This window comes from Pleuronectes platessa, chromosome 5 (assembly GCF_947347685.1).
Source record: "Pleuronectes platessa chromosome 5, fPlePla1.1, whole genome shotgun sequence".
Classification (NCBI taxonomy): domain Eukaryota; kingdom Metazoa; phylum Chordata; class Actinopteri; order Pleuronectiformes; family Pleuronectidae; genus Pleuronectes; species Pleuronectes platessa.
Genome location: NC_070630.1, coordinates 15,656,360 through 15,671,364, shown reverse-complemented (window position 1 = coordinate 15,671,364; position 15,005 = coordinate 15,656,360). Strand labels below are relative to the sequence as shown.

The 15,005-nt window shown below is 41.5% G+C and overlaps 1 protein-coding gene across 1 annotated transcript in view; it reads right to left on the bottom strand.

Moving 5' to 3' along the window:
* The window catches only part of veph1 (ventricular zone expressed PH domain-containing 1), an 84,693-nt gene that overhangs the window by 4,367 nt on the left and 65,321 nt on the right, over window positions 1-15,005 (bottom strand). The window contains exon 13 of the mRNA XM_053422993.1: window positions 11,985-12,121. Coding sequence (XP_053278968.1) covers window positions 11,985-12,121 — 137 coding nt within the window. The remainder of the gene's footprint in view (window positions 1-11,984; window positions 12,122-15,005) is intronic.

The window sequence follows — 15,005 nt, the reverse complement described above, 5'->3', positions numbered from 1 at the left end:
CTGACTGACCACATCCCTCAGTGATGGAGGTGGTCACTGAGAAGATCCGAACTGGAGAAGACGTGTTCAGTTTTACCTCCCGGTCGGCTGTGCTGAGGGTCTGATTCCCACCAAGCTTTCATGTGAACGTTGATACATTTTAACTTTTTAGTAAAACATTTCCACTGATGTAAAAAGTCTAGTGATGCATTGCCTCAGAAATCTGCAAATGTGTCTGATGAGGCAGATGCATGATTTAGTTTTAACTTTCTTTAACATGGTGAGACTCAGGGAACTGGCTTTGGCGGTGGTGTGCACCAACACCCTTCTTGTTGTTTTTATGATGTTTGCTTTTTGTGACTCTTTGGCTCTGATTTCATAACTAACGAATGAGATTAAAATTGCACAACCTGCCAAATTGAGAAGCTTTCTAGAGCAAGTGAAAGCACCACAAGTCTTTACCACGAGCATTTAAACAATACCTTTCACTGATGAAAATAAAACAATATAGATTTATTTTTAATAGCTATCCTCCTCATAGGAAAGATCAAAGTGCCTAAACTGTGAAAAAGTGAAACTAATGCCTGGAGAGAAGTAAAATGACGTTTGGCAGATTTAAGCAGCTGAAATAGCAAACAAATCTGACTTTAATTAACCACAGAAAAACAAACTACAGAGAACTACATGTCGAAATATCCCAGTGTTAAGAAATAGACAGACTGAATCATTTACTCTCATTGGTCTTTTTTTTCTCTCTACTTTTCCTACGATTTTCTACGATATTCTTAAGATATTTTCATATTTAGGGCCCGAGCACCGAATGGTGAGAGGCCCTATTGAATCTGTAAGGATTTTTATTATTATTATTATTATTAGGGCCCGAGCACCGAATGGTGAGAGGCCCTATTGAATCTGTAAGGATTTTTATTATTATTATTATTAGGGCCCGAGCACCGAAAGGTGAGAGGCCCTATTGAAATTGTAAGGATTTTTATTATTATTATTATTTCCCTTCGGGGGGCTTTTTCAGGGTCTAGACATGCTCAAAAAGTTGTGAAACTTTGCAGGAAATTCAAGGTCTGCGGACAATTTAGTATTCTGGAGTAATTTGAATTGGGCGTGGCAAAATGGCTCAACAGCGCCCCCTGGAACCAGCCCCTAGGTTTCCACATAAGCGATTTTCCCCAAAATCTAGACACTGGTGTAACGTGACTAATCATAGAAAAAAGTCTATTGGAGCATTATGAAAAATGCAACAGGAAGTCCGCCATTTTCCTTTTAGTGGCCATTTTGGCAATATCCCACATTTTTACTTTTACGTACTTGTCCCAGGGCTTTCATCAGATCAACTTCAAATTCAGATGAGTGTCATCACAACAAGATGGAGATAAAAAATGATTGAGGGATTTTTTTTTTATCACACCGTGTGACCGTGGCATGGCGTTAAAAATTGGTTACACGCCATCAAAACACGGGCATCTGTATCTCGGACATACATGTTCCAATCAAGTCCAAACTAGACATGTAAGACAATAGTCCCCGCCTGATGACATCTATGCATAAATGATGACTTAAAACCGCAGCGCCCCCTGGTGGCAACAGGAAATGTCTTGTTTTTTGCTTGTCTTACACTTGGATGAATTTCTCCTCATCCACTGACCTCAACCATGTCAAACTGTATCAAATGGGTCCCAAGACATTGACAATGAAGACATAAGATTACCGTGACTTTTCGTCAAACGCCATATGAATGGCGTGGCATTAAAGTTCATCAACTCGCCGTGAAACACGAAATTGCTGTAACTTCAGTGTTCATGATTCTATCTCTCTCAAACTACATGTGTGTAACAACAGCCCCCCCCCTGAAGATATTCATATGGTTTTAAGAAATGGGCGTGGCAAAAAAACTGACCAGCGCCCCCTATAGGGCAACCCCGGCACTACGATGGCCGACATTTATACAAATCTATCGGGACATGTGTCGTTTCATAACAAACAAAAAAATATCTTGGATAGGTATGCTTGACCAAACAGGGAGGCCGCCATTTTGGATTAAGTGGCCATTTTTTTTCCATATTCCACATTTTTACTTGATGCACTTGTCCCAGGGCTTTCATCAGATTAACTTCAAATTAAGATCAGTGCCATCACAACAAGATGGAGATAAAAAGTGATTAAGAGATTGACCTTTCGTCACACCGTGTGACCGTGGCGTGGCGTCTTGAGTTTGATTAAACGCCATCAAAACACGAGGTTCTGTATCTCGGACATACATTGTCCAATCGAGTCCAAACTAGACATGTAAGACAAGGGTGCCATCCTGATGACATCTACACAAAAATTATGACTTGAAATTACAGCGCCCCCTGGTGGCTACAGGAAGTGACATGTTTTATACTTTGATGAACTGCTCCTGGCTGCTTTAAGATATACAGCTCAAATGAGCTCAGTCAAGTCATTGAATCAAGGTCAGAATTGTGACATTTCCTCAAACCATGTAAACATTGATGTTTGGCGAAGGATCATCCTTCGCCAAAGGACACGATGTTTTCATAAGTCCACTGTGCATTGTCCTATCACTACCAAACTTCTGTCACATGATAAGAGTACAAGCCTGAACAGCTCTATGTGTCAATATTTCCTCAGTGTCATAGCGCCACCTACTGATTCGCCAGGAAACAGGAAGTACTTTGTTAATCCACTCTGCATTATCCAACCGGCTCCAAACTACTGACCTATGATCACAATACTAATCTGAACAGCTCCACATATAAATATTAGTTCAGGGTCATAGCGCCACCTACTGATCAGTGTGAATATTAAGTTGTGTTAACATTGTCCGATTGACACAAAATTGCTCACGCTACATCAGAGCGCCTACATGAACAGATAAATAGATGTCTGTGCGTAATAATAGTGATGGCGCCACCTACTGGCAATCCTACTGCCGCAGAGCGCAAAACGCATTTATTGTGGAGAAGTGCATGCTCGATCGATGATGTGCGCTTGGTCATCGATCGCTCTCTCCACCGACCGCAACAGGCTTCAACGTGCGGGTGCTCGGGCCCGCAAGTGCTACAACGTAGCCCTAGTTATTATTATTTCCCTTTGGGGGGCTTTTTCAGGGTCTAGACATGCTCAAAAAGTTATGAAACTTTGCAGGAAATTCAAGGTCTGCGGATATTTTAGTATTCTGGAGTAATTGGAATTGGGCGTGGCAAAATGGCTCTACAGCGCCCCCTGGAACCAGCCCCTAGGTTTCCACATAACGGATTTTCATCAAAATCTGGATATAGGTGTATCGTGACCAGTCATGAAAAAAAGTCTCATGGAGCATTATGAAAAACGCAACAGGAAGTCCGCCATTTTGCTTTTAGTGGCCATTTTGGCAATATCCCACATTTTTACTTTTACGTACTTGTCCCAGGGCTTTCATCAGATCAACTTCAAATTCAGATGAGTGTCATCACAACAAGATGGAGATAAAAAATGATTGAGGGATATTTTTTTATCACACCGTGTGACCGTGGCATGGCGTTAAAAATTGGTTACACGCCATCAAAACACGGGCATCTGTATCTCGGACATACATGTTCCAATCAAGTCCAAACTAGACATGTAAAACAATAGTCCCCGCCTGATGACATCTATGCATAAATGATGACTTAAAACCGCAGCGCCCCCTGGTGGCAACAGGAAATGTCTTGTTTTTTGCTTGTCTTACACTTGGATGAATTTCTCCTCATCCACTGACCTCAACCATGTCAAACTGTATCAAATGGGTCCCAAGACATTGACAATGAAGACATAAGATTACCGTGACTTTTCGTCAAACGCCATATGAATGGCGTGGCATTAAAGTTCATCAACTCGCCGTGAAACACGAAATTGCTGTAACTTCAGTGTTCATGATTCTATCTCTCTCAAACTACATGTGTGTAACAACAGCCCCCCCCTGATGATATTCATATGGTTTTAAGAAATGGGCGTGGCAAAAAAACTGACCAGCGCCCCCTATAGGGCAACCCCGGCACTACGATGGCCGACATTTATACAAATCTATCGGGACATGTGTCGTTTCATAACAAACAAAAAAATATCTTGGATAGGTATGCTTGACCAAACAGGGAGGCCGCCATTTTGGATTAAGTGGCCATTTTTTTTCCATATTCCACATTTTTACTTGATGCACTTGTCCCAGGGCTTTCATCAGATTAACTTCAAATTAAGATCAGTGCCATCACAACAAGATGGAGATAAAAAGTGATTAAGAGATTGACCTTTCGTCACACCGTGTGACCGTGGCGTGGCGTCTTGAGTTTGATTAAACGCCATCAAAACACGAGGTTCTGTATCTCGGACATACATTGTCCAATCGAGTCCAAACTAGACATGTAAGACAAGGGTGCCATCCTGATGACATCTACACAGAAATTATGACTTGAAATTACAGCGCCCCCTGGTGGCTACAGGAAGTGACATGTTTTATACTTTGATGAACTGCTCCTGGCTGACTTACAATATACAGCTCAAATCAGATCAGTCAAGTCATTAGATCATGGTCAGAATTGTGACGTTTCCTCAAACCGTGTAAACATTGATGTGCGGCGAAGGATTTTCCTTCGCCAAAGGACACGATGTTATCATAAGTCCACTGTGCATTGTCCTATCACTACCAAACTTCTGTCACATGATAAGAGTACAAGCCTGAACAGCTCTATGTGTCAATATTTCCTCATTGTCATAGCGCCACCTACTGATTCGCCAGGAAACAGGAAGTACTTTGTTAATCCACTCTGCATTATCCAACCGGCTCCAAACTACTGACCTATGATCACAATACTGATCTGAACAGCTCCACATATAAATATTAGTTCAGGGTCAGAGCGCCACCTACTGATCAGTGTGAAAATTAAGTTGTGTTAACATTGTCCGATTGACACAAAATTGCTCACGCTACATCAGAGCGCCTACATGAACAGATATATATGTCTGTGCGTAATAATAGTGATGGCGCCACCTACTGGCAAACCTACTGCCGCAGAGCGCAAAACGCATTTAACGTGGAGAAGTGCATGCTCGATCGATGATGTGCGCTTGGTCATCGATCGCTCTCTCCACCGACCGCAACAGGCTTCAACGTGCGGGTGCTCGGGCCCGCAAGTGCTACAACGTAGCCCTAGTTATTATTAGGGCCCGAGCACCGAAATCGGTGGGAGGCCCTATTGAAATTGAAATGATTATTATTATTATTATTATTATTATTTTTCTTAGCTTAAATGAATTGGCTTTTTGAGGGCTTTAATGTGCTCAAAAAGTTGTAGGAGTTTGCAGTAAATTCAAAGGCGGCGAAAATTTACGTATTCTGGAGTATTTTGAAAAGGGCGTGGCAAAATGGCTCAAGAGCGCCACCTACGGAAAAGCCCCTCATTTAGCATTCACCGATCTTCAAAAAAAACAAAGACTATTTTGTATCATGACTAGATGCACAAAAAAGTCCATCAGTGCATTATGAATAACGCAACAGGAAGCCCGCCAGTTTGACTTTATTGGCCATTTTGGTCATATTCCATATTTTTTCTTTGATGTACTTGTCGTACAGCTTTCATCAGATCAACTTCAAATTTAGACGATCGTCATCACAACAAATTGGAGATCTAAAGTTATTGAAGGATTACGTTTTAGCAAAACCGTCTGACCGTGGTGTGGCGTTAAAGTTTGATGAAACGCCATCAAAACACAAGCTTCCATATTTCAGACATAGTTTGTCCAATTGAGTCCAAACTAGACACATACGACAAGAGTCGCGACCAGAAGACATCACTGCAGAAATTGTGACTTACAATCACAGCGCCCCCTGGTGGCAACAGGAAATGTCTTGTTTTTAAGACGTGTTATGTTTTTATGTACTACTCGGAGAGCTTTCATCAGATCAACTTAAAAATTAGATGAGACTCTACAAAACAAGATGAAGATCTAAAGTTATCAAAATTTAAACTTTTCATCAATCCGTGTGACCGTGGTGAGGCTTAAAATCTTGATGTGCAAAATGAAAAGACCTGTTTTCATTTCAACCATGTATGTGTTTCATGGTCTTATACTGACCTCTAGTGGCTTTATATTGCCGGCACAACCTACTTGTACCGCAATATTAAGTCACTAGAGGGCAGTGTAGGATCATGGTTTGACCAAGGCACAAATTGTGTCACCTAAGGCAGGGGTAGGCAACCTTTACTATTTCCTCCACTCTTCCCCCAATTTAAAGCTGTCTGTTGCCGCACAACATATTTGATAACACAGGTTATAAAGTTATATATATATATATATATATATATATATAGTCATGCAATATATATAAAAACTATAGTTTGTTGCATTTATTAAATAATAGAACGACAATAAAGACAACTGTTGACATTTAACTGCTATTTTTACCTGTTACAAAATAGGAAAACACCAAACTCTGACCATGGCGTGGAGTCAAAGTCTGATCACACGCCATCAAAACACGAGTGTCTGTATCTTGGACATATTTGGTCCAATCAACTCCAAACTAGACATGTAAGACAAGGGTCGCGACCTGATGACATCTACAAAGACATCATGACTTAAAATCCTAGCGCCACTGGCTACAGGAAGTGAAGCGTTTATTGTTGCTGCAGAGCTTAAAACGCACGCAAGGCAGAGACATGCGCTTGGTCATCGATCGTTCTCTCTCCCCCGACCGCAACAGACTTGAAATTGCCTGTGCTCGACCACTCTTCCCCCAATTTAAAGCTGTCTGGTGCCACACAACATATTTGATAACACAGGTTATAAAGTTATATATATATATATATATATATATATATATATATATATATATATATATATATATATATATATATATATATATATATATAGTCATACAATATATATAAAAACTATAGTTTGTTGCATTTATTAAATAATAGAACGACAATAAAGACAACTGTTGACATTTAACTGCTATTTTTACCTGTTACAAAATAGGAAAACACCAAACTCTAACCATGGCGTGGAGTCAAAGTCTGATCACACGCCATCAAAACACGAGTGTCTGTATCTTGGACATATTTGGTCCAATCAACTCCAAACTAGACATGTAAGACAAGGGTCGCGACCTGATGACATCTACAAAGACATCATGACTTAAAATCCTAGCGCCACCTGCTGGCTACAGGAAGTGAAGCGTTTATTGTTGCTGCAGAGCTTAAAACGCACGCAAGGCAGAGACATGCGCTTGGTCATCGATCGTTCTCTCTTCCCCGACCGCAACAGACTTGAAATTGCCTGTGCTTGACCACTCTTCCCCCAATTTAAAGCTGTCTGGTGCCGCACAACATTATTGATAACACAGGTTATAAAGTTATATATATATATATAAAAACTATAGTTTGTTGCATTTATTAAATAATAGAACGACAATAAAGACAACTGTTGACATTTAACTGCTATTTTTACCTGTTACAAAATAGGAAAACACCAAACTCTGACCATGGCGTGGAGTCAAAGTCTGATCACACGCCATCAAAACACGAGTGTCTGTATCTTGGACATATTTGGTCCAATCAACTCCAAACTAGACATGTAAGACAAGGGTCGCGACCTGATGACATCTACACAGACATCATGACTTAAAATCCTAGCGCCACTGGCTACAGGAAGTGAAGCGTTCATTGTTGCTGCAGAGCTTAAAACGCACGCAAGGCAGAGACATGCGCTTGGTCATCGATCGTTCTCTCTCCCCCGACCGCAACAGACTTGAAATTGCCTGTGCTCGACCACTCTTCCCCCAATTTAAAGCTGTCTGGTGCCGCACAACATATTTGATAACACAGGTTATAAAGTTATATATATATATATAGACATACAATATATATAAAAACTATAGTTTGTTGCATTTATTAAATAATAGAACGACAATAAAGACAACTGTTGACATTTAACTGCTATTTTTACCTGTTACAAAATAGGAAAACACTAAACTCTTACCATGGCGTGGAGTCAAAGTCTGATCACACGCCATCAAAACACGAGCGTCTGTATCTTGGACATATTTGGTCCAATCAACTCCAAACTAGACATGTAAGACAAGAGTCGCGACCTGATGACATCTACAAAGACACCATGACTTAAAATCCTAGCGCCACCTGCTGGCTACAGGAAGTGAAGCGTTTATTCTTGCTGCAGAGCTTAAAACGCAAGCAAGGCAGAGACGTGCGCTTGGTCATCGATCGCTCTCTCTTCCCCGACCGCAACAGACTTGAAATTGCCTGTGCTCGGGCCCGTTAGTGCTACAACGTAGCCCTAGTTATTATTATTATTATTTCCCTTTGGGGGGCTTTTTCAGGGTCTAGACATGCTCAAAAAGTTATGAAACTTTGCAGGAAATTCAAGGTCTGCGGATATTTTAGTATTCTGGAGTAATTGGAATTGGGCGTGGCAAAATGGCTCTACAGCGCCCCCTGGAACCAGCCCCTAGGTTTCCACATAACGGATTTTCATCAAAATCTGGATATAGGTGTATCGTGACCAGTCATGAAAAAAAGTCTCATGGAGCATTATGAAAAACGCAACAGGAAGTCCGCCATTTTGCTTTTAGTGGCCATTTTGGCAATATCCCACATTTTTACTTTTACGTACTTGTCCCAGGGCTTTCATCAGATCAACTTCAAATTCAGATGAGTGTCATCACAACAAGATGGAGATAAAAAATGATTGAGGGATTTTTTTTTTATCACACCGTGTGACCGTGGCATGGCGTTAAAAATTGGTTACACGCCATCAAAACACGGGCATCTGTATCTCGGACATACATGTTCCAATCAAGTCCAAACTAGACATGTAAGACAATAGTCCCCGCCTGATGACATCTATGCATAAATGATGACTTAAAACCGCAGCGCCCCCTGGTGGCAACAGGAAATGTCTTGTTTTTTGCTTGTCTTACACTTGGATGAATTTCTCCTCATCCACTGACCTCAACCATGTCAAACTGTATCAAATGGGTCCCAAGACATTGACAATGAAGACATAAGATTACCGTGACTTTTCGTCAAACGCCATATGAATGGCGTGGCATTAAAGTTCATCAACTCGCCGTGAAACACGAAATTGCTGTAACTTCAGTGTTCATGATTCTATCTCTCTCAAACTACATGTGTGTAACAACAGCCCCCCCCTGAAGATATTCATATGGTTTTAAGAAATGGGCGTGGCAAAAAAACTGACCAGCGCCCCCTATAGGGCAACCCCGGCACTACGATGGCCGACATTTATACAAATCTATCGGGACATGTGTCGTTTCATAACAAACAAAAAAATATCTTGGATAGGTATGCTTGACCAAACAGGGAGGCCGCCATTTTGGATTAAGTGGCCATTTTTTTTCCATATTCCAGATTTTTACTTGATGCACTTGTCCCAGGGCTTTCATCAGATTAACTTCAAATTAAGATCAGTGCCATCACAACAAGATGGAGATAAAAAGTGATTAAGAGATTGACCTTTCGTCACACCGTGTGACCGTGGCGTGGCGTCTTGAGTTTGATTAAACGCCATCAAAACACGAGGTTCTGTATCTCGGACATACATTGTCCAATCGAGTCCAAACTAGACATGTAAGACAAGGGTGCCATCCTGATGACATCTACACAGAAATTATGACTTGAAATTACAGCGCCCCCTGGTGGCTACAGGAAGTGACATGTTTTATACTTTGATGAACTGCTCCTGGCTGATTTACAATATACAGCTCAAATCAGATCAGTCAAGTCATTAGATCATGGTCAGAATTGTGACGTTTCCTCAAACCGTGTAAACATTGAGGTGCGGCGAAGGATCATCCTTCGCCAAAGGACACGATGTTTTCATAAGTCCACTGTGCATTGTCCTATCACTACCAAACTTCTGTCACATGATAAGAGTACAAGCCTGAACAGCTCTATGTGTCAACATTTCCTCAGTGTCATAGCGCCACCTACTGATTATCCATGAAACAGGAAGTACTTTGTTAATCCACTCTGCATTATCCAACCGGCTCCAAACTACTGACCTATGATCACAATACTATTCTGAACAGCTCCACATATAAATATTAGTTCAGGGTCATAGCGCCACCTACTGATCAGTGTGAAAATTAAGTTGTGTTAACATTGTCCAATTGACACAAAATTGCTCACGCTACATCAGAGCGCCTACATGAACAGATATATATGTCTGTGCGTAATAATAGTGATGGCGCCACCTACTGGCAAACCTACTGCCGCAGAGCGCAAAACGCATTTAACGTGGAGAAGTGCATGCTCGATCGATGATGTGCGCTTGGTCATCGATCGCTCTCTCCACCGACCGCAACAGGCTTCAACGTGCGGGTGCTCGGGCCCGCAAGTGCTACAACGTAGCCCTAGTATAACATATATTTTTTCTCATAATGATTCAAAATGTCTTGACTTCAGCAACATTTAAAAACTTTTATAGCTTTATAGAGTTTTTTTTTCTAAATTGATGAACCCATCCACCATTTTTTCTTTTCTCATCTGGGTCCAGACATGTGTAGATTAAAGAAAATTGTCTCTTGGCATAGACGTACAGTAAAAGGAAGGACCCCCCCCCCCCCCCCCCCCCCCATGACCCCCTGCCGTTTTCGCATGTCTTTGTGGTTGTGTTCTGACGTTGGTAGTCTTTTAACTTTTGATAGTGGGTGTTTGTATGTTTGTTTTCCATTACTCTTTGAGCGGGGACAACCGTGAGAAAGGTACTGAATGCTATTCTCTCTTTGATATAAACAGGGTCTCTCATAAAAGTCTCAAATTCACTTGGGGAACAAATCGACTCCCCAAATGGAAGCGGAGGCCTGGATGCAGTTTGGCACCGCCGTCTGTCTGGACCCAATTAGAGAGAACATGCATAGTTCTGCGGAGGGCATAATGCGGCTCGGCAAGCAATCAGATATATATGTGCTCATGTGAAATAATCAGAGGGAGATGCACGTCCCTGCTCTGTGTGGACTCTGGGAAGGTTTCAAACCTCCATCATCCGATACAGAGGAAACGACACATTTTATGGTTGTTAATCTCACTCGTCAGTTGGGAAAAGGGTCTTTCACAACGGCAACACACAAACTGAGCTGCGAGAACAAAGAGGCTAAACCTTTCCAAAATGTGGGTGCTGTAAAAAAAAAAAGAAAAAAGGGAGAGGAAACCATTACCGTTTGGATGAGAGCACAGTGGCTATTGTTTCCAGTTTCCAGAGGGGGCTCGACTCTACTCAACCACCACTGGAGAACATTTCCCTGTTCCAGATATTCTTCTGTGATAACCCTCTCGTTTTTGGGAGCTCGACACTGACCCACGCTTGTAGACGACGGCTGTCAGTCCGATTTTCCTAACTGAAAACGTTCTCCTTTTATCAGCTTGTTGAAATAAAACTTGACCTGATCTCAAGAGCAAACTTTTTCAAACCTCTGACCCCAGGTGTATATTCAATCCTGCTGTGTTCGCTCCCTGTTTTCGATGAACCACACTTCCCCGATAAATTGCTCTATAAATCTCTGCTTGAGCCTCTGTTCAACCTGAGAGTGGAGGTGTGCTGTATCAAACTGGAAGAGGAGAGTATTAAGTCTCTCTATCGCTCACACATTCTGTGAGAGGCAGATCCTCAGTCTGGGTTTGCTACTTGTGCGTAATTGTGTCTGCTTTGAGTTACACAGAGTGAGAGTGACTCATGTTGTTGCTGCGTCATTGCTTCGGCCCCGCGAGTCCTCACTCCTAACAACCAGATTTCCCGGACGCTACCGAGGGAGAGTTGAGCTTATCAGGACCTGGGATTTCCACAGTTTCATACAGAATGTCATCACGTTTCAAATGACTCCCAACATTTAGATGTTACTGAGGATTTTATGAAGGAGAAGGCGGAGACGCTGTGCGTGTGTGTCTGTGTGTGAGTAGGTGTGTGAGGAGGCTGCTCTCTCATTGGCTACTTACTGATTTGCCTCTGCGGAAGAGGAGCTGGTTCCCTGCCAGGGTGAAGTAGCGGGTTTTCCAGCGCTTGATGAACTTCCAACGGACCTGCTTCTCCTTCAGCTTCCCCTCGATCAGAGGCTGTCCCTCCTGGTTCACCACTGAAGGGCCACACAAACACAAGAGCAACCGATAGAGAGTCAGTTTTCCTTAGTTAAGCACTATTACATGACAGCTGCTCAGCAGAGGATCAATGTGAAAGATCTGTTACTGCGATACTTCTCATGTTCATGAGCTATCCAAAGCCAAGTTAAAAAAAATTATAAAAAAGAGGATTTGAATTATTAAATAAGTTATATGTCTAACTGAGCCACTGACCATTTGTCACTATGATCATTCCTCCATCTCCAGCAGGTTTCAAGTCTCTGTAGGTGGATTTTCATGCAGTTAGGCCGACAACATAAGTGTGATAAGACTCTCTACATGTACACAATCTATGTTTTTCTGTTAGTTAGCAGGATCATACAAAAACTGGTTGAAGGATTTGGTATAATTTGAGGAAGAACTCTTGAAAAATGTCTTTAAAATTGCGTTTTTCATTCACTATATACAGTATATATAGTTATTGTGCAATTTGTCAAAATAAACACTTGTAAATTGATTGCATGGGGTCTAATGTGACTAAACATTCTGTCACCAGTGCATTGAGAAACTGTCTTTGGCAACGAAAACAATCTGTCCTATTACTAAAATAAAATAATACAATTTGTGGAGCTCTCTCCAAATAAACTAAAAAGAACTTGAAATGACACAACATCTAAAGAATGTCTCTGCTGCTCTGACACGTCCATCACTGACTTACTGTAAAGCCAGCCACTTAAGAATTCCCATAATGCTGTGGTGTAACTGTTCTGTTCACTATTTATTTATTACCTTAACTTCTGTTTGTTTTTCTTTAGCTGTTTTTGAACTGCATTTGCATGATAATGTTTATATATTTGTCCACTTTCAGTAAACATACATGCTTTTTTCAGTTCAAAACACACCAGACAAAGAATTTATCTCACACATACAGTATATGTGTGTGTATGTGTGTGTGTGTGTGTGTGTGCCCGTGTATGTATGTGTGTGTATGATGACTGTGATATGTAAAAACACAAATGACAACAAATTAAATCAATCAAATTAAATTTCAAAGCGATCAGACTCATTTTCCATCAACATAGGAATGAGTTATTTCTGTGTGTGTGGCTGTGTGACTCTTACACTGAAAAAAATGCTGACCACCAAACAGAGCGGCTCGTTGTATCCGTGCCGATGACTAAAACAGTGATAAGAGTGTGTGTGCATGTGTGGGCACGTAGTGAAGGATGATTCACAGAGGTCACTGACGCCAAACTAGACAAACCATTAAAGGTCATCACAGCCCCTGGAGCGCAGAGGAACCACTAATGCGGAATGTAAAAAGTATGTAAGAAGAAAAAGCGACTGAACTGATTTCCACTACACTTGGTGGAGGGATGGGGGCCGGAAAGAATCCATTGCATTTTGGTGCAGATGCAGATTCATGATAAATGTACTTAATTTTTCCTTCGTAAGAACATAATAATGTGCAGCATTTTGTGAAATATGACCAAGACCATGAATTATTCCCTCTCAAAACTGTGACAATGTCCAAAAAATTGCCTAACCCACAATTTTTTATAAAGCAGAAAAAAATCCTGTATCCTGCTTTCAACCAAACAAACAAACAAACCAATGAAAAAGGGCTAAAACAATGTCCTTGTCCTAGATCTATATCACTACAGGTTATGTCCACCCAAGTCATGCTTACATTTATGGATGTGACTGGTGAGTGTACAGTGTAGCAATGTTTGTATGTTTTCTATTTATGCAGATGATTCAGCCTGATACCAACCATCTGACTACAACATTCCCATGCTTTACAAACAACCACACAACACTCATACTTCCTGTTGGCCTGTTTACAGAGAAACACAGCCCATTTACAGCTGGACACACGCCCGCTCCTATTGGCTGCCAGCTCCTATGCGTCATCTAACAAATATTTCCGTTTTTTTTAAGTGCAGAAATAAACTTGTCCGGTGCATAACTCACAGCGCCGCGTGCCGTCACTCTGCTTTGATGTAGACACCTGGAAAATGACCCCCTGGATTTGTTTGTCAGCCTGAGGCAAGTGCTAAAGTTCACACCCTCTGGTCCAAGACACACTGACGTCAAACAATCAGACAAGGCTGCCAAACATGTATAGTCCAAACAAATATTGAGGATGCCCGAGCGAGCAAACAAAACACAAAATCCTTGTGTCCGACACCCTGCGGGTGAAATCAGGAGAGCTGTGTTAGGTCAGTCACATCGTATTCTCAGATTTCACGCTTTTATTAACTGCTGTCAACATGGGGTCACATGACCTAGGATTCACGTTATTCCCTAAAGCTAAATAGCATTTTTATGACCAACTAATAAAGAAAACTAAGCAATTCCGAAGAGTCCACTGACTTTGTCTTGACACTGTGCAATTGCTGCTTCATGCGGGCCTGTGGCTCAGAGGGAACAGCGGGCACTGACCAGATGGTGGTTTGACCCCCGGCAGCCCCGGTCCACATTCTGAAGTGACACTGAACCCAAAATTGCTCCAGAGGCAATGTGCCAGCGTGTTTGAATGGGTGAATGCAACTGTAAAGTGCTTAAAGTGGTTGATAAGACTAGAACACCAGTGCATTTACCATATAATAATAAACTTTATTTACAGTGCCTTGCATAAGTATTCACCCCCCTTGGACTTTTTCCCATTATGTACTGTTACTAACTGGAATTCAAATAGACTTAAATAAACTTTTTCCCGTTTGATCAACAAAACATGCATAGTACTTTGGAGGTGCAAAATAAATTTTATTGTGACACAAACAATAATGAGAACAAAAAAGTTGACATCTGTTGGGTGCATAAGTATTCACCCCCCTGTGTCAATACTTGGTAGAACCCCCTTTCGCTGCAATTACAGCTGCAAGTCTTTTGGGGTAT